The sequence below is a fragment of the Colobus angolensis genome, unplaced genomic scaffold, assembly GCF_000951035.1.
Source record: "Colobus angolensis palliatus isolate OR3802 unplaced genomic scaffold, Cang.pa_1.0 Scaffold230, whole genome shotgun sequence".
In the NCBI taxonomy this organism is placed as follows: Eukaryota; Metazoa; Chordata; class Mammalia; order Primates; family Cercopithecidae; genus Colobus; species Colobus angolensis.
The window spans coordinates 6,508,604-6,527,977 of NW_012115489.1; the positions used below are offsets into that span (position 1 = coordinate 6,508,604).

The window sequence follows — 19,374 nt, forward strand, 5'->3', positions numbered from 1 at the left end:
TGGACTAACTCTTTTTTTTTTTTTTTTTTTTTTTGGGCCACCTTCTCACTTTGTTGCTAGGCTGGAATGCAGTGGTACGATCATGGCTTACTGATGCCTCAACCTCTTGGGCTCATGTGACCCTCCCACCTCAGCCTCCTGAGTAGCTGGGACCAGAGGCAGGCAACCACCATGCATGGATAATTTTTTAAATTTTCTTGTAGATGTGGGGTCTTGCCATGTTGCTCAGGGTGGTCTTGAATTCCTGGCCTCAAGCAATCCTGCTGCCTTGGCCTCCTAAAATGCTGGGATTATAGGAGCAAGCCACTGTGCCCAGCTGGATTGTTTATAATAATTTGCATACTAGTTCATATTTATTGGACTAAGCTTACTATATTCTGGGCATGATGCTAATTGTTGTATTTGGACTATCTCATTTAATATAATAACCCTAGGGGTTAGATAATATGATTTCCACCTTTCAGATAAGAAAACAGAACGTCAGAGAGATTAACAAACCTGCCCAAGATTTGAAACCGGATTATCTGTTTTCAAAGCACGTATTTGTATAAATGAAACACAAATTAGAGGCCCACAGTACTTTGGAAGGCCAAGGCAAGAGGTTCACTTGAATTCAGCAGTGTGAGACCAACCTGGGCAACATGATGAAACCCTACCTCTACAAAACATACAAAAATTAGCTGAACATGGTAGCATGTGCCTGTGGTCCCTGCTACTCAAGAGGCGGCTAAGGTGGGAGGATCACCTGAGCTCAGCAGGTTGAGGCTGCAGTGAGCTGTGGTCACACCACTGCACTCCAGCCTGGGTGACAGAGTGAGACCCTGTCTCAAAAAAATAAAAATAATAATAATAAAAAACAAACAAAGGAAATATAAATTAGTACTCTTTGCTTTTAGAAAAATTTTCCTCCTAAGAACTTTCTAGTTAGATGTTCATGACTGTCTTCTCTGGCTACTAAGATTTTTTCACAAACATTTTAAGAGGTTGCACAATTCAGGATTTTACTTTTATTTTTTTTTGAGACGGAGTCCCTCTCTGCCACCCAGGCTGGAGTGCAGTGGTACGATTTTGACTCACTGCAACCTCCATCTCCAGGGTTCAAGCAGTTCTCCTGCCTCAGCCTCCTGAGTATCTGGGATTACAGGCATGTGCCACCACTCTTGGCTAATTTTTGTATTTTTAGTAGAGATGGGGTTTCGCCATGTTGGCCAGTATGGTCTTGAACTCCTGACCTTGTGATCCACCTGCCTAGGATTTTACGTTTTTAAACCACATTATTTATTCTTTCTTGGCCTGTGGAATATTTAGTGATGAATCTGATATTAAAACATATCTGTTTAAAGATCATTTAAAGAGTTAAAGCTTAAAACTATGGGGTGGCCTGACATTTTCTGAGTGATTGATTTTTATTTTACGTCTATTGCATGCTGAGCTCTTGGTCTGAAAACAAAAACAAGTTTCTATTTAGGCACCACAAGTTTGAAGTGTAGATCAAATAAATGATCTTGTCCTTTTTCACCCTTCCTCCACAGGACTTTACGTAAGGCAGTTACAGAACCACTGAAGTCTTTGTATTTTATGTCTTCCTTCTCAGAGCTGTTTGACTTAATTCAAATTTAAGCCAAATGAAATGTATCTTGTACTTGCAGGCTACTGCTACAATGTGCATTGCAATAACTGAAAAACCCAGATGTCATTCAGAAACTCAAACAAATCTGGGCCCTCTCCTAAATTTAGCAAATGCCTGTCGCTATTAAAAACCATAATGACAAAACTTCTTATCTCCTCGTGATTGTAATTTGATTCTTGCCATCTGCAGCCATCAGGGTCACCAGGGCAAAGGCTTGCCCAGTGTGGAAAAGCACAATGGCACCTGTCCGGAAATCTGTCCAGAAGGGAAGTGTGAAAACTTGTATTTCCTAATTATTTAAACCTTAAACAACTTTCTTAGGAAGAACTGGATACCAACAGAGTATTAATCTAGTAGCCTCACTTTAAATTAATGCACAAATCACAGCATTTAATGCAGTGCTTCCAGCAGAGACAGACAGCAACTTATTATGTGTAATGATAAAGCATTTAATAATCATCATTTTACTGAAATCTTCCTTTGAATAAGGCATTGCTTGGCAGCCATTTTTCATTCTCAAACTGTTCACAGTGTGACACTTTAAATGGAAAAAGCAATACCACCTGGAGTACTTATTAGCTTAACAAGCACTTGCCTGGGAGCCTAGGAAGATTCACTGTGTTTCACTCCCTCCTGAGTGGTTTAACTCCAGAGCTTAATGGTGTTCCCTGACTCTAGGGCCTGGAGCAGTCTGCCACTAGGGGATGCTCTTGCTTCTTCACTCCAACTCCCCGCAGGTTCAATTCTGACCTTATCAGCCTCATTACAAGAGAGGAGGAAAAAGGAGGCTTTTACTTTTCCCCAGTGAGTTTGTTCCTCTGAAACCCCCCGAGTCAGCTAAATCTGTTGGAACAATTCAGAGCAAAATGAAATGACTAGTAAACTAAATAGCTTCGTTAAAATGTTTTCAAATATCTCCCTGTGGTGGACCAGAATTGCTTCCTGATATAATCGGTGGCCTAATAGTTTCATTAGGGTTTGGGGATGTTAACAGTGTTTGAGGAGCTGCCAAGGGAGGTGAGGGCAAATGGGGAAGAGCTGCTGTCACAGGAGGTGAGGAGAGGGCTGTGCCCTTACTGACCCTTACCCAGTCTGGCAGAAATCTGCTTTACCCCTCTACTGACTTATCTTTGGCTTAGACACCACTTATTTGCCAAAGCGTGCCCATATACCAGTTTTGGGGTTTGTTAGAAATAAAAGTCCAGGGGTTCACATGAACTTGAGAACTTCTGGGTTGAAAAAGTTAAAAAAGTTTTACTTGTTACAGAACTTTCAGAACATTTAATATACAATGCACTGTGCTTTGCAAATCCAAGACTGGGCATTTACTGGGAGTAACTGTTGACTGGGCTCTTCATCTTGAAATTCTCCTGACTTGGCTTGATGTTGCATTGTTTTGGTTTTTCTACTTTCTCTGTAACCTCTCCTTTTTGGCATTTTTTTTTCTTCCTACTCCCTGAACAGAGGCATTTCTTGTGGTTTTATGGTTCATTACGTTCAATCTCTAGAAGATTAGCCGAAGTCCATGATTTTAGTTATGTACCTCCATGCTAGCGGCTCCACCCATGTACCCCTCCAAGAGACATAGGTGAAGCCTATCTCTTCCCAAAGAGACCTACATTTTCAGTTATATGTTGGATGCTTTCCCCAAAGTAAAAATGTCCCCTCTCCAAACCATCTCTTCCTTTTTGACTTCCAATTTGCTTCCTCCTTTACATTTTTCTTAAATTCTTTCAATTCTCTGAATCAATCAGACTTGAAACCATATTTAATCACTAAACCCTGTGAATTCTTCTGGCTCTTTTGTCTATCCTCCTTTTTTTTTTTTTTCTGAGACAGAGTGTTGCTGTGTTGCCCAGGCTGGAGTGCAGTAGCACCATCTTGGCTCACTGCAATCTTTGCCTCCCTGGTTCAAGTGATTCTCCTGCCTCAGCCTCCTAAGGAGCTGGAATTGCAGTTGCCCGCCACCACGTTTGGCTAATTTTTGTATTTTTAGTAGAGACGGGGTTTCACCATATTGGCCAGACTGGTCTTGAACTCCTGACATCCAGTGATTCACCTTCTTCAGCCACCCAAAGTGCTGAGATTACAGGTATGAGCCACCGTGCCCAGCCCCTTCTTTTTTTTGTTGTTTCTGTTTTTGTTTTTGAGATAAGGCCTTGCTCTGTCACCAAGGCTGGAGTGCAGTGACCTGAACACAGCTCGCTGCAGCCTCAACCTTCTGGGCTGCAGTGATCCTTCCACTTCAGCTTTCTGAGTAGTTGAGAGTACAGGCATGTGCCATCATGCCCAGCTAATTTTTGTATTGTTTGTAGACACAGCTGTGTCTGTCCCTTCTTAAATGAGGCCTTGATCCCCTTGTCTAAACTACTGAAATAAATTCCAAGTCACGCTTCCTGCTTCCTTTCCTTACCTATTCTATGTGGGCTGCACACAGCTACTGTTTCAATCAATCTAAAGCACTGCTTTGATTCTTCCTTAAAAACTTCCAGTGGGTGAGTTCTCAGTGACTCATTGTGTGAATAAAGTCCATACAACTTATGCCAGCAGTGAAACTTCCCACAGTATTGCTCCCACGTGCATTTAAAGCCTTTGTGCTAATGGTTCCTCCATTAAAATTGCAGACAGAAGAAATGCTCTTGTGACATTATAGATGTGAAGGTAGGAGTGTGTAAGGCATTCGGGGAAAGGAAGTTTCTGTAACCCTTTCAGAATTGAATAATCTATGGGATACCTGAGCCGAACAATTCAAGTTCTAAATTACTATAAATAAATCCACATCATCCTCTAGATTAAGGATATTCTGTAAATGGGCTAATATGGTCCTTTATAGCATGTAAAGAATAAAAATAAGGAAGGATATAGCTTAAGGCTTCTACCTGTCAAAGCTGATAGCCTATCATATTACACATTTTAGAAAATATTGATCAAATTCAGAATGAAAACATTCATACATGCATGTGTACATAAATAAAAAGCCACTGTAGAAGATGCTGTTGGTACCCTACCCATATTCTCTCATTGCTCGCCTCTAAATGACAAAGGTAAACACCTGCAGATATTGCAAATGCTGCAATTCCCTGCTTCAAAACCTTTATTTATGGCTGTAGGTGTGTGCTTAGCTTGCCCCCAGGGCAAGCTGGTAGTGCCAGAGAGCCAATGGGTTCAGAAGCTACCTTCATCAATGATGGGTTTCCTTATCCCTTAATTGGACTAACTCTTTTTTTTTTTTTTTTTTTTTGAGACAGGCTCGTACTCTGTCACCCAGGCTGAAGTGCATTGGTGTAATCTCACTTCACTGTAGCCTCTGCCTGCTGGGTTCTGGTGATTCCCGAGTAGTTGAGATTACAGGCATGAACCACGATGACTGGCTTTTTTTTTTTTTTTTTTTTTTTTTTTTTTTTTTGGTATTTTTAGTAGAGATGGGGTTTCACCATCATGGCTAGGCTGGTCTTGAACTCCTGACCTCAAGTGATCCACCCACCTCAGCCTCTCAAAGTGCTGAGATCACAGGTATGAACTACCACACCTGGCTGGACTAACTCTTAATTGCAGAGTTGGTCTGCAATGTCTTTCAGAGTTCCTCATCAGAACTGAACTCAAATTGCCCACTGGAGTCTCTTGCTTGATAAAACACCCTTTATTGACTTTCTTTTCTCCCCGTCTCACTTTCCCACCTCTAGCAGTACTTTCTAGGATTGTCTCTTAAAACAAAAACAAAAACAAATTACTTGCAACTGAATTCTTGTCTCTAAATCTACTTCTGGGGGAACCCAAACTAAGACAACCAATGAACATGAAATTGCATATTGAGAATTTAAGATGAGTCCATGGCATCTGGAGTTTATGCAGTTGGAGCTGAATAAAAAGTATTTTTTCCAGGAGTCAGGATCTTTGTCTCTGTGACGAAATTTCTTCCACACAAATCACTAAAGGTTTGAACAAAAGATGAGGAAGCTTTGTCTCTGGAAACCACCATTAATTTATGAGGGGAAGATAGAGGTTGTCTCTATTATTCCAGCGCTTTGGATATAGGAAGAAAAAAATCATTAAAACTAGAAAATCTTCACTAATGGAATGTTTATTTATAAAAATTATTCTTAACTCAAATTTTCTTTCCCACTTAACACTTATTCTACCTCACTCATAATGCACTAGCAACTAGTGTTAGAACATTTGGTCCAACAATACAAATAAAACTGTAGCTCATTTTTCTTTTTTTTTTGAGATGGAATCTCACTCTGTCACCCAGGCTGGAGTGCAATGGCATGATCTCGACTCACTGCAACCTCCACCTCCTGGGTTCAAGCAATTCTTCTGTCTCAGCCTCCTGAGTAGCTGGAACAACAGGTGCGTACCACCAAGCCTGGCTAAGTTTTTTGTGTTTTTAGTAGAGGCGGAGTTTCACCATATTGACCAGGCTGGTCTAGATCTCCTGACCTCATGATCTGCCTACCTTGGCCTCCTAAAGTGCTGGGATTACAGGCATGAGCCACTGCGCTCAGTACCTCAATTTCAATAGGAAATCTGAAATCTTGCAAAATACGCAGCATTGTATCAGACGTGTGAAGGTGACGTTGGGGACCTTCTAGAATCAATGCAAAGCTATGGACAAATGAAGACTTGGTAGACTAAGACAACATAAAAAGCGAAGGAGAGAAAATGGATGTGGATGATGACCCTGAGAAGAACTTTCCAACACAGTGATCTGATTAGCAAAGGATTAAGTGAAGTTCTTGAGAAAATTAGTGATGTCCTCGAATATGTTTGCAAAAATTGATGTTCTTTGTGGTTATTCTGTGAAAGTTAAGCATGAAGGGATGACTGTTAGGTTGTGTGAGGCTGTACTTTGGGGAAAAATTCTACTCCAGAATATTCCATTTACATTTTGAGTGACAGAACTGCATTTAGATATTTTCGCTCACAAAATATTTAATCTCGAAGTCTGGCATATAATACCCTTGAAGAGAATCCAGAAAACATCCACATAGTTTGGTAGATTGAAACAAGAAGGAGTCTCATCCCTTGCCTTACACAGAGTCTCCTTTGGTTGAAAATCACTTAAACATTGAACTGAGAACATTTGCTGTGTTTCCTGATTTATAGATATGTTTCTAAGAAACATATCTATCACTTCCAAACAGTCCCAGCTGGCGTAGCTAAGGCTGTGTAATTGATAAGATGCATCTGGCTTCAAGGCACAGATTAAGTACAAGAGCAGGCTCTTGCTGTCGCTGGAGAATCCGGTTGGGGTAGGAGCTACATCTCAGGACCACTTGCTCTATATATGAGTGCCAAGATAATCTAGAGCAGGGAGAGGCAGAGAGGCAGGCAGCCTGCTGGGTTCTTCCTGCTGTTGAAAACTTACCCGGCCCTTACAGAGGAAATTTTCCTCCTCTCTTCTGCCCTGAATGTTTTCCCAAACATGAAGGTAAGAGAATAATTTCATTACTTTTGTAAGTGAAGCTATCTTTTCAAATGAACAGGGGTAATATAAATGTAATTTAAGTGAAGAGGGGTAATACTTAACTGAAAGACATCAAGTAAGTAGAAGGCCAGAGAAAAATACAGAAGAAAAAGATCTGGGGGTGATTTTTAGAAATCCTTATTTAAACATATTTAACAGCTCAGCCAAAGTGAATTCCTTTTTCTTATCTTGTGGTTAAATTACAGGTCCAGAGGTCTGGGAATCAGGAATTGGAGGCAACGTTTCTGAAAGTCCCGATAAAATCATAAAGAAATACAATAGTACTATTGTTATTTCTTGGGAAAAACTTTCCTCTGGTGTATTTTTTTTTTTTTCTGCTTGTTCGGATTTGGAGCCATGCAATAGGGTCCTGCGATTTATCTAAGAGCTAATAGAAAAGTAAATATGCAGACTTGGAACTTGAGAATTTGAAATATTGGATGAAAGAGTCAGCATTGTGAGAATAGAAGATACGAGTAGATGGAATAAAACTAAAGGTCTACCAAGTATACGTGTTGGCCCAATGCAAAAAGGCCAAATATTAAAAAACAAAGCAAAACAAAACACAACCAAAAAAACTATTCAACTAAAGACAAGACCAAAGACAGAAATCACTATCATAGGCTAAATCTCTGGAATGCAAAAATAAGTTGAGATTGCTATTAAAATTTTATTATTGTAAATTTTGGTATTTAAACTTCAAAAATGTTGCATTGTGAGGAATAATTTCACAGCTCTGTCAGTGGCTAGATTGCTTCCATAGTCACTGTATTGTCCATTGCGGCACCGAATCCAAGCTCGCTCATTATTGGGGTTAGAGGAGGAGCAAGATATGGGTCTTGATTAACCCATGCCTTCTGTGAAATTAAATAATTAAAAATTAAACACAAATCACAAAGTTAATATGTTTAAAGTTATGATGGGCAGTCATAAAAAAGAATGAAATCATGTCCTTTGCAGCAACATGGATGCAGTTAGAGGTCATTATCCCAAGAAAATTAACACAGGAACAGACAAACAAATACCACATGTTCTTAATTTTAAGTGGGAGCTAAATATTGGGTACTCATGGACATAAAGATGGCAACACTAGACACTGCACTCCAGCCTGGGCAATAGGGTGAGACTGTCTTGAAAAACAAACAAACAAAAAAAGAATATGAAGTTCTTCTGAAAGTCATCTAGCCAAAATGTTTTTTCCCAATATTTGTGTTAACTGTTAATCTTTTACTTTATTTTACAATGAGAAATCGTAATAATTGATTTGTGCTTAAAAACATGTTCACAATCATTGATTATTATAATATTTTACTGCTGTAATATTAAATATACTTTATCCTTTAATTGGTTGACAAAATATCAACAAATAAAGCAATCCATTTTTAAAAAATTTTACATATAGGGGCTTTCCAGCAAAAATTGGGAAGCCTGCTAGACAAATTCTAAAAGAGCTGTAACACTAAAGTGATTATTTCACTCCAAGTTGCATGCAAAATTCTTACCTGTACTTGAAAGTGGACATTCATATTTTATAGTAAACCTGAAGGACATGCTTTGGGGATATGTGACAAAGAAGGACACTTGTGAAAGCCTTGGGCTATCAAGAAGCTAGAAATGGTTTTTATGTCAGACCTTTTAAAAGGAGGCAATATTTTGGCTCCACAGTCCCTATGTGAACTAAATTCAGAGAGACAGTCACAGGATTCCCTTTGGTTCTCTCTGTGTCCTTGGATAGGAAATAACTTGTGTCTGAGGCATTTGAGAAGGACGTCAGGGCCAAGGGACCTCCCTCGGAGCTGATTGTGGGCCAGCCATTTGTTCTGTCCTTCCAGGACTGAGCTGAGCGTGGGACCTGTGAACCTAGGGAAGGGTCATCACAGTGCCTAAGCGCAGTGATGTGGTCAAGCCCAGTAATGTCTCAAATCAGGATTGTAGCTGGGACATATTTGAAGAACGAGGTAGAGCTAATGCTCATTCAGTGATGAAAAAGAGGAGAATATAGTTCAGGGGAATATAGTTCCAGCTTAGCTACGTTGACACAGAACAAAAATACCATACACCTTTTCTTTTTCTTTTTTTTGAGACAAAGGCTCACTTTCTTATCCATGCTGGAGTGCAGTGGCATGATCTCAGCTCACTGCAACCTCTGCCTCCTGGATTCAGGTGATTCTCCTTGCCTCAGCCTCCCGAGTAGCTGGGACTACAGGTGTGCATCACCATGCCTGGCTAATTTTTATATTTTTTTTAGTAAAGATGGGGTTTCACCATATTGGCCAGACTGGTCTCGAACTCCTGACCTTGTGATCCACCCACCTCAGTCTTCCAAAGTGCTGAGATTACAGGCGTGAGCCACCACACTTGGCCCCATAAGCCTTTTCAACCAAGCAATTCTTTTATGGAGTCAGTTCAGATGCATGTTTATTACTGTCATTCATGTGATTTATTTGTGTTTGTTCTATCTCTCTTGTTCATTTATAAGGTATTCTTTCCAAAAGTAAGGAAGCATAACTGATTCCTGTCAGAGACCAGGCTAGCAAAATTTCAAGAAATGCTTTTGGCTAATAGATCCACTTTGTATAACTCATGAACAGAACTGGTCTTGTAATAAGCAGACCTTGATGGGTTATAATGAGTATGTATATGAAGAATGTGATGGCAAAGGCATCCATGCTGATAAAAAGCATATTTCCTAAAATTTCATTGAAATTCTTTATCTTAAAAAGTACTTTTAAATTTGAGACAAGATCTTGCTCTATTGCCCTGGCTGGAGTGTAGTGGTGCAATCATGGCTCACTGCAGCCACTACATCCTGGGCTCAAGTGATCCTTCCACCTTAGTCTTCCGAGTAGCTGGGACTACAGGTGCCTGCCACTATGCCTGGCTAATTTTTGTATTTTTCGTAGAGATGGGGTCTCACTATGTTGCCCAGGCTGGCCTCAAACTCCTGGGCTCAAGTGATCCTCCCACCTTGTCCTCTCCAAATACCAGGATTACAGGTATGAGCCACCACACCTGCCTGAAATTATTTTAAAACACCTGTGACAGAATGTTAGAAATAATTATTTTTGATATCCACATTTTGGCTGAGAGTCAAAGGCCAAGAACAAGTACTCAATATTTTTTGAAATTTTATTTTATTTTTTGAAATTTTATTCATTTAGTTATTTTATTTATATACATTTAAGGGGTACAAGTGCAATTTCGTTGCATGGATATATTGGGTAGCATTGAAGTCTGGGCTTTCAGTGTATCTATCTCCCAAATAATGTACATTGTACCCATTAAGTAATTTCTCATCACTCTTCCCTTTCTATCCCCAACTCTTCTGGGTCCCCAGTGTCTATTATTCCATGATTTTTGTCCATGTATACACATTATTTAGCTCCTACTTGTAAGTGAGAATATGAGGTACTTGATTTTATGTTTCTGAGTTGTTCCACTTAATATAATGGCTCCAGTTCCATCCATGCTGCTGCAAAAGACATGGTTTCATTCTTTTTTAAAAAACTGAACAGTATTTCATTGTGTATATACTGCATGTTCTTTATCCAATCATCTGTTGATGGACACTTAGGTTGCTTCCATATCTTTGCTATTGTCAATAGTAGTGAGATAAACATGTGAGTACAGGTATCTTTCTGATATAATGATTTCTTTTCCTTTGGGTAGATACCCAGTAGTGGGATTGATGGATCTGATGGTAGTTCAATTTTTAGTTCTTTGAGAAATCTCCATACTGTTTTTTATGGAAGTTGTACTAATTTACATTACCACCAATAGTATATATTGGTGGAAGTATATACTATTCCCTATTCCCACTTATCTCTGCATTCCTACCAACATCTGTTATTTTTTTGACATTTTTAAAGAGAGATAGGGTCTTGCTCTGTTATCCAGGCTGCAGAGTAATGGTGCAATCATAGCTCACTGCACCCTTGAATTCCTGGGCTCAAGTGATCCTCCTGACTCAGCCTCCTGAGTGGCTGGCTGGCACTATTTGGTCATGTGCCACCATGCCCAAATAATTTTTTTTTGAGATGGAGTCTTGCTGTGTCTCCCAGGCTGGAGTGCAGTGGCACAATCTCAACTCACTGTAACCTCCGCCTCCTGGGTTCAAGCGATTCTCCTGCCTCAGCCTCCCACATAGCTGAGACTACAGGTGCGTGCCACCATGCCTGGTTAATTTTTTGTATTTTTAATGGAGACACGGTTTTACTGTGTTAGTCAGGATGGTCTCGATCTCCTGACCTCATGATCTGCCCACCTCGGCCTACCAAAGTGCTGGGATTACCAGTGTGAGCCACCGCACCCAACTGCCCAAATAATTTTTTAAGAATTATTTTATGTAGAGACAGAGTCTCACTATGTTGACTAGGTTGGTCTCAAACTTCTGGCTTCAAGCAATCCTCATGCCTTGGCCTCCCAAAGTGTTGGGATTACAGGTGTGAGCCATCACATTCAGCCAATTTTTTTCACTTTTTAATAGTAGCCATTCTGACTGTGTAAGATGATATCTCCTTGTGGTTTTAATTTAAGTCTCTGATGATTAGTGATGTTGAGCACATTTTCATATGCTTGTGAGCCATTTGTATGTCTTCCTTTGAAAAATGTCTGTTCATGTCTTTTGCCCACTTTTTAATGTTTTCGTCGTTGTTATTGTTATCATTGTTTGAGTTTCTTGTAGATTCTGGATATTAGTCCTCTGTCAGATGCATAATTTACAGATATTTTCTCCCATTCTGTAGGTTGTCTGTTCACTCTGTTGATTATTTCTTTTGTTGTAGACAAGCTTTTAATTTTAATTAAGTTCCATTTGTCTAATCTTGTTTTTGTTGCTTGTGCTTTTGAGGTCTTAGTTATGAATTCCTGGCCTATACTAATGTCCAGAAGAGTTTTCCCTAGGTTTTCTTCTAGTGTTTTTATAGTTTCAGGTCTTACATTTAAGTTTTTAATCCATGTTGAGTCGATTTTTGTATAAGGTGAGAGAAAGGAGGATCTTCACATTTTAAAGTGAGATGCTAGACATTCTATGCAATATTACAAAGAGAGTATTCTCAAATCTGTTTGGTGACCCTTAGGCCATCCCTATTCTCAAGAGAATACAACATAGTGTATAGGAGATATAGGAAATGCTACCCTGTGCACATTTGAGAAAATGTAAAGGCACAGACCTCCTTTAGCCGAGTAAATAAACCCAGCAGTATCAGCTACAGCGTGGACATTCAGAGTTTGGTAGGACACGGATGTGTGCAGCGATCCCATGGCCCGCATATGGATGGTTAAAAGAGAGCCAGATTTGGGTTGTCAGAAACACTGCCTGTGAGAGTGCTTGTCTGTAGAATGAAGCAACCCCAAGAAACAGCATTAGTTTGGAAAGGACCCCCAGGAAGCAGGCATGGGTGAGAATCGAAAGTGATTAACAAAGGGATGAATCATTTGTGCCAGAGTACAGTGGCTACAGAGTCGTAGGAAGACATCCAAAGAATCACAAAAACACTGCGAGAGATAAAGAATCAGCAGTCAAATGTCTAACATTGATTTACCATCACCAGACTCCAGCTGGATCAGTCAAGCAAGACTCTGCTTTACTCTTGTCTCTCTCATTCCTGTTGGTCTGATTTTGGAGAGGACAGAGGCAGCCTGGGGAGGCGGGGAAGAGAAGTAAGGTGGTGCAGTTTTGAAGTGGACTCCACTACTCCTTCATCAGAAGCATCCAGAAACTGAAAGTAAGAGAGAGATTTAAAAGTGGAGGATACATTGAAGTTTGAATATTATAATCGGTTGTTTTCTGAAAACGTGACTAGTGGTTAATACCTAATAATGACTAGTAAAGCTGTGAGATAGGCTTTCCCAGGGACAAGAAAAAAAATGAGCTGACACAGCACAGAGGAAAGCCACACTGTAGAAAAAGAAAAAAAAAAAACCCACATAGCTTATAATTTAAAACAAAAAAATCTTAAAAGTTATATACTCTACATGTTTGTTGAAGTCAGAAAAGTATTCATAATCTCACCTAAATAACCTCCCCCAGCATTGTTCACAGTTTCCCAACTCCTTGGCAGCTTTTCACCCTTTCAGATATGCTAATCAGCACAATAAGCTTAAACATTTTTCGAACTATAACAGCCAGAAACAGGCAGGTAGAATTTTACAAGCGAAAAGAAGATACCTAATAAGAGAATGGGTTATCTAAGAAGATACTGGAAATATCCGGAAAATAATGTTAAAAAGACTTTTCATAGGTACATTGAGAAAAAGAGTTTTGGGGAGTTCAAGAAGAAGAGACAAAATATTGGACTATTAAAATGTGAGATGATTTTAAAGTCCTTTATCCAGAGTTATAAATTGGATGCATTTGATATTCTTAGAAAATCAGTAAAGATTTGAATTGCATCTTCTCCATCACCTTCAGCTGTCAGTTAAAGTAGGAAAATACATACAGATAAAGTAGGAAAATATATAAAAGAAACTACTTATAATTTGACAACCAGAAATAAACTCTTATGCTTTATTATTTTTCTTTGTAGATTTTGTTTTTCAATGCACATTTGATTTTTCAAACAAAACGTGATCACATTTTACATACAATTTTGTAACCTATCAGATCCTCAATATTTAGGCTTGTGCTATCACATAAAGATGATTATAAAAGGCCTCAGGAGTGTTTTATTTTAAACACCAAAGGGACCACCCACAGTACTAAGGAAAAATTTGAGAGTCACCACCCCCTGCCTACTGCTGTGCTTCAACCTTGGTTACCCACTTAGGAAGCTTGGTTTCTTTTTAAAATCAGCCATTCGCACTGCTGCTTCTTTCAGGTTTTCTCTCCTCTTGGTATCCTCCGGAGTGCTGTAGTCAGAGAGAACGGGAGTGGAATAAGAGATTAAAAGATGATGGGACCTTAAGGAAATGCTTGAAACCATTTAAGTCTACTGAATATTTTCAATTTGTGTGTCCATGGCATCACTGAACCCTTACTTGTCTTTGCAGAATTCAATAGTAGGAGATAGAGTTTGATAGGATTATACCAAATTTTAGTTTTTTTAAAAAAACATTTATTTATCTTTGTAATTTATTTATTTCTTTTAACTGACAAATAAAAATTGTATGATTTTTCATGCACAGCATGATGTTATAATATATGTATATATAGTAGAATGGCTCAATTGAGCTAATGAACCATTTGCATTACCTCCCATACTTATCAGTTGTAGGGAGTATACTTAAAATCTACTCTCTCAGGAGTTTTTAAGAATATAATACATTGGTTCTAGAGCAGCCTGGCCAACATAGTGAAACCCCATCTCTACTAAAAATACAAAAATTACCGAGGCATGGTGGCGCTCACCTGTAATCCCAGCTACTTGGGAAGCTGAGGCAAGAGAATCACTTGAACCCGGGAGGCAGAGGTTGCAGTGAGCTGAGACTGCGCCAGTGCACTCCAGCCTGGGTGACAGAGCAAGACTCCATCTCAAAAAAAGAAAAATAAAAAGAAAATAATATATTGGTATTAATTAAGTCACCATTTTGTATGCTAGATCTCTTGAACTTATTCCTTCTGTGTAACTAAAGTTTTGTATCCTTCAACCAACATCTGTTCAACAATCCCCACCATGACCCCACAGCCTTTAGTAATCATTTTACTCTTTACTTATTAGAGGTCAATGTTTTTAGATTCCAAATATAAGAGATCATTCAATATTTTTCTTTCTGTGCTTGTTTTATTTCACTTAACATAATGTTATCTGGGTTAATCCATGTTGTCACAAATGACAGAATTTTCTTCTTTTTTAAAGGCCAAGTACTATTTCATTGTGTCTCTTTACCACATTTTCTTTATCCCCTTATCCTTGGATGGACCCTTAGGTTGGTTCTGTATCTTGGCTATTGTGACTAATGAATCAATGAACATGGGAGTGCACATTGCTCTTTGATATACTGATTTCATTTACTTTGGATACATACTCTATAGGGGACTGCTGAATCATATGCTAGTTCTATTTTTATTTTTTTGAAGATCCTTCAAACTTCTATTTGAAATAGAAACTGAAAAGATAAGCAGAGTCACTTAGCCTTCTCCCTGGTTCTTTCACTTTTTATACACCCAAGTCACAAATCTTGACTTGTACAAATGTATTAGTTTCCAAATCATTTAAGAAATGTAACCCAAATGCCCATCAATGATAGGCTGGATAAAGAAAATGTGGCACATATACACCATGGAATACTATGCAGCCATAAAAAGAAATGAGATTATGTCCTTTGCAGAGACAGAGATGGAGCTGGAAGCCATTATCCTGAGCAAACTAACTCAGGAACAGAAAACCAAACACTGCATGTTCTCATTTATAAGTGGGAGTTGAACAATAAGAACACATGGACACAAGGAGGGGAACTACACACACCAGGGCCTGTCAGGGGGTGGGGTAGGGGGAGGGAGAGCATCAGAATAAATAGCTAATGCATGCTGGGCTTAATATCTAGGTGATGGGTTGATAGGTGCAGCAAACCACTATGGCACATGTTTATCTATGTAACAAACCTGCATGTCCTGCACAAGTATCCTGGAACTTAAAATAAAATAAAATTAAAAAAAAAAAGTAAGCTAAAGAAAAAAACTATTAATGACAACTATAGTAGCACTAAAATAACTTATCAAAGGATACACATGATGTAAATTCTGACATCAAAAAATATAAACTGTTTGATGAGAGAGTAACAATGTAGAGTTGTATGCAAAGTTAAGTTGTAATCACTTTGAAATAGACTGTTGTGATTAAAAGACGTTCTCTGGAAGCCTCATGACAAGCACAAAGCAAAAATCTTCAGTAGAAGCACAAAACAAAAATAGTATTCAAAGAATACCATGACTGAAAACCGCGAAACCACAAAGACAGCAAGAGAGAAAGAAAGAAAAATGTATCTTCCAGCCTGGGCAACATAGGGTGGCCCTATCTCTACAATAATTTTTAAAAAATTAGCTGGATGTGGTGGCACATGCCTGTGGTCCCAGCTACTCACAAAGGCTGAGGTGGGAGCATCGTTGGAGCCTGGGAGGTCGAGGGTGTAGTGAGCTGTGATCACACTACTGCACTCCAGCCTGGGCAACAGAGGCCCTGTCTCCAAAAAAAGAGTATGTACAAAACAACAACAGCAACAACAACAACAACAAAATAACAAAATGGCAGTAGTAAGTCCTTATCTATCAATAATTACCTTGAACGTAAATGAATTAAGTTCTCTAATGAAAAGACATAGAGTAAGTGAATGAATAAGAAAACAAGACACAACTATATGTTACCCATAGGAAACTCACCTCACTTTTAAGGGCACACAGACTGAAAGTTGGGCGATGGAATAAAAGATATTCCACATCAATAGAAACCAAAAGAGAGCAGGGGTAACTATACTTACATAAGACAAAATAGACTTATAGTCAAAAACTGAAAAAAAGAAATAAGAAGGACATTATATGATGATAAAGGAGTCAACTCATCAAAAGGGTATAACAATTGTAAATATATATGTACCCAACCTCAGAGAACCTAAATATGTGAAATAAATATTAAGGATATGACGGAAGAGACAGATTGCAATACAATGATAGTAGGGTATTTCAATACCCCACTTTCAACAATGAAAGATAATCCAGAAAATTAGTGAGAAAACATTGGATTTGAACAACACATTAGACCTAATGAATCTAACACACACAAACACACACACACACACACAGAGAGAGAGAGAGAGAAACATTCCATCCAACGGCAACAGAATACACATTCTTCTCAGTGCATGCGGAACTTTCTCCAGGACAGATAACATGCTAGGGCAAAATACAAGCATCAGCCAATTTAAGAAGATTGAAATTATATCAAATATCTCTTTTTTTTGAATTGGAGTCTTGCTCTGTCACCCAGGCTGGAGTGCAGTGGTGTAATATCAACTCACTACAACCTCCGCCTCCTAGGCTCAAGTGATTCTCCCACCTCATCCTCCCGAGTAGCTGGGACTACAGGCGTGAGCCACCACATCCAGCTAATTTTTGTATTTTTAGTAGAGACAGGGTTTCACCACGTTGGCCAGGCTGGTCTCAAACTCCTGACCTCAAGGGACCTGCCTAACTTGGCCTCCCAAAGTGCTGGGATTACAGGTGTCAGCCACCATGTCCAGCCTCAAGTATCTTTTCTGACCACAGTGGTATGACACTAGAAATCAATTATAGGAGGAAGCTAGGGGTAATGTTATGTGCCTGTTGTCCCAGCTATTTGGAAAGCTGAGGTGGGAGGATTGCTTAAGCCCAGGAGTTCAAGGTTGCGGTAGCTATGACGGTGCCAGTGCACTCCAGCCTGGGAAACAAAGACCCTGTCTCTAAAAATAAATAAATAAATAAAAATAAATGAATCAATATAGGGGGAATTTTGAAAAATCCACAAATATATGGAAATTAACGAGCTTCTCAACAATAAATAGGTCAGTGAAATTAAAAGGGAAATTAAAAATCTTTAGATAGCAAGATAAAAATTATTTTATTTTATTTTATTTTATTATTATTATCTTTTTGAGACAGAGTCTCGCTCTGTCACCCAGGCTGGAGTGCAGTGGCGCAATCTTGACTCACTGCAAGCTCTGTCTCCTGGGTTCACACCATTCTCCTGCCTCAGTCTCCTGAGTAGCTGGGACTACAGGAGCCTGCCACCACGCCTGGCTAATTTTTTTTTTGTATTTTTAGTAGAGACGGGTTTTCGCCATGTTAGCCAGGATGGTCTCAATCTCCTGACCTCGTGATCCACCTGCCTGGCCTCCCAAAGTGCTGGGATTACAGGCGTGAGCCACTGTGCCTGGCCAAAATCTTTTATCTTAATATAAACAAAAATGGAAACACAACATACCAAACATATGGGATCCAGTAAGAACAGTTCAAAGAGGAAGGTTTATAACAATAAATGCCTACATGAAAGAGAATAAAGATTTAAAATAAATAAGCTAATGTCATACCTCAAGGAAACAGAAAAAGAAGAATAAACTAAACCAAAGTTAGTATAAGAAAGGAAATAATAAAAATTAGAGCAGAAATAAATGAAATAGAGACTAGAAAAACAATACAAAAAGATAGATAAAATAAGTTCTTTTTTGAAAAGATGAACAAATTTGACAAACTAGATTAATTTAAAAAAAGAGAGGATTCATAATACCACAAAAATACAAAAGATCATCACAGACTATCATGAACAATTATACACCAACAAATTGGATAACTAAGAAGAAGTGGTTAAATTCTTCTATCCATTTAGGTCCTTTAAGTGTTTCTGTAAGGTGTTGTTCAAGTTTAATGTTTTCTTATTAATTTTCTGTCTGGATGATCTTCCAGCATTGAAAGTGAGGTATTGAAGTTTTCTACTGTTATTGTATTGCAATCTATCAGATCCTGTGGATCTGAAGAAAGAGATGGGTTACAATATAATATTTATATTTTGTATAAATATAAATATTTGTTTTATGTGTTTAGGTGCTCCAAAGCATACAACATATAAAGACTGAATCATAAAAAAATAGAAAATCTGAACAGAACAATAATGAGTAAAAAGATGGAATCTGTAATCAAAGATCTTCCATTAAAAAAAAAAAAAAAAAGCCCAGGACCTGATGGCTTCATGGCTGAATTCTACCAACCATTTATTTTTTATTTTTCCTCACTGTCACCATTTTTATTCAGCATAATACTGAAAGTCCTAACCACAGCAATTAGGCAAGAGAACAAAATAAATGGTATTCAAATTTAAAGAGAAGAGGTCAAGTTGTTTTTGCTTTTAAACAACATGACCTTATATTTAGGAAAAACTGTAGGCTGGGCGTGGTGGCTCCTGCCTGTAATCCCAGCACTTTGGGAGGCCAAGGTGGGTGGATCACCTGAGGTCAGGAGTTTGAGACCAGCCTGTCCAACATGGGAAAACCCCATCTCTACTAAAAATATAAAAATTCACTGGGTGTGGTGGAGCACACCTATAATCTCAGCTAGTTGGGAGACTGAGGCAGGAGAATTGCTTAAACTTGGGAGGCCGAGTTTGCAGTGAGCCCAGATCGCGCCACTGCACTCCAGCCTGGGTGACAGAGCAAGACTCTGTCTCAAGAAAAAAAAGTAAAGACTACGCTAAATAAATCCTAGCAGTGATAAATGAATTCAGTAAATTTGCAGGCTACAAAATCAACATGCAAAAATTAGTAGCATTCCTACAGGTTAACAGAGATGATTCTGAAAAGAAAATCAAGAAAGAAA

At 38.8% G+C, this 19,374-nt stretch overlaps 1 protein-coding gene across 1 annotated transcript in view; it reads left to right on the plus strand.

Moving 5' to 3' along the window:
* Positions 1-6,697: 6,697 nt before the first annotated feature.
* C7 (complement component 7) overlaps positions 6,698-19,374 on the plus strand; it is an 81,664-nt gene continuing 68,987 nt past the window's right edge. Inside the window, exon 1 of the mRNA XM_011944418.1 lies at positions 6,698-7,061. Coding sequence (XP_011799808.1) covers positions 7,056-7,061 — 6 coding nt within the window. The 5' untranslated portion in view covers positions 6,698-7,055. The remainder of the gene's footprint in view (positions 7,062-19,374) is intronic.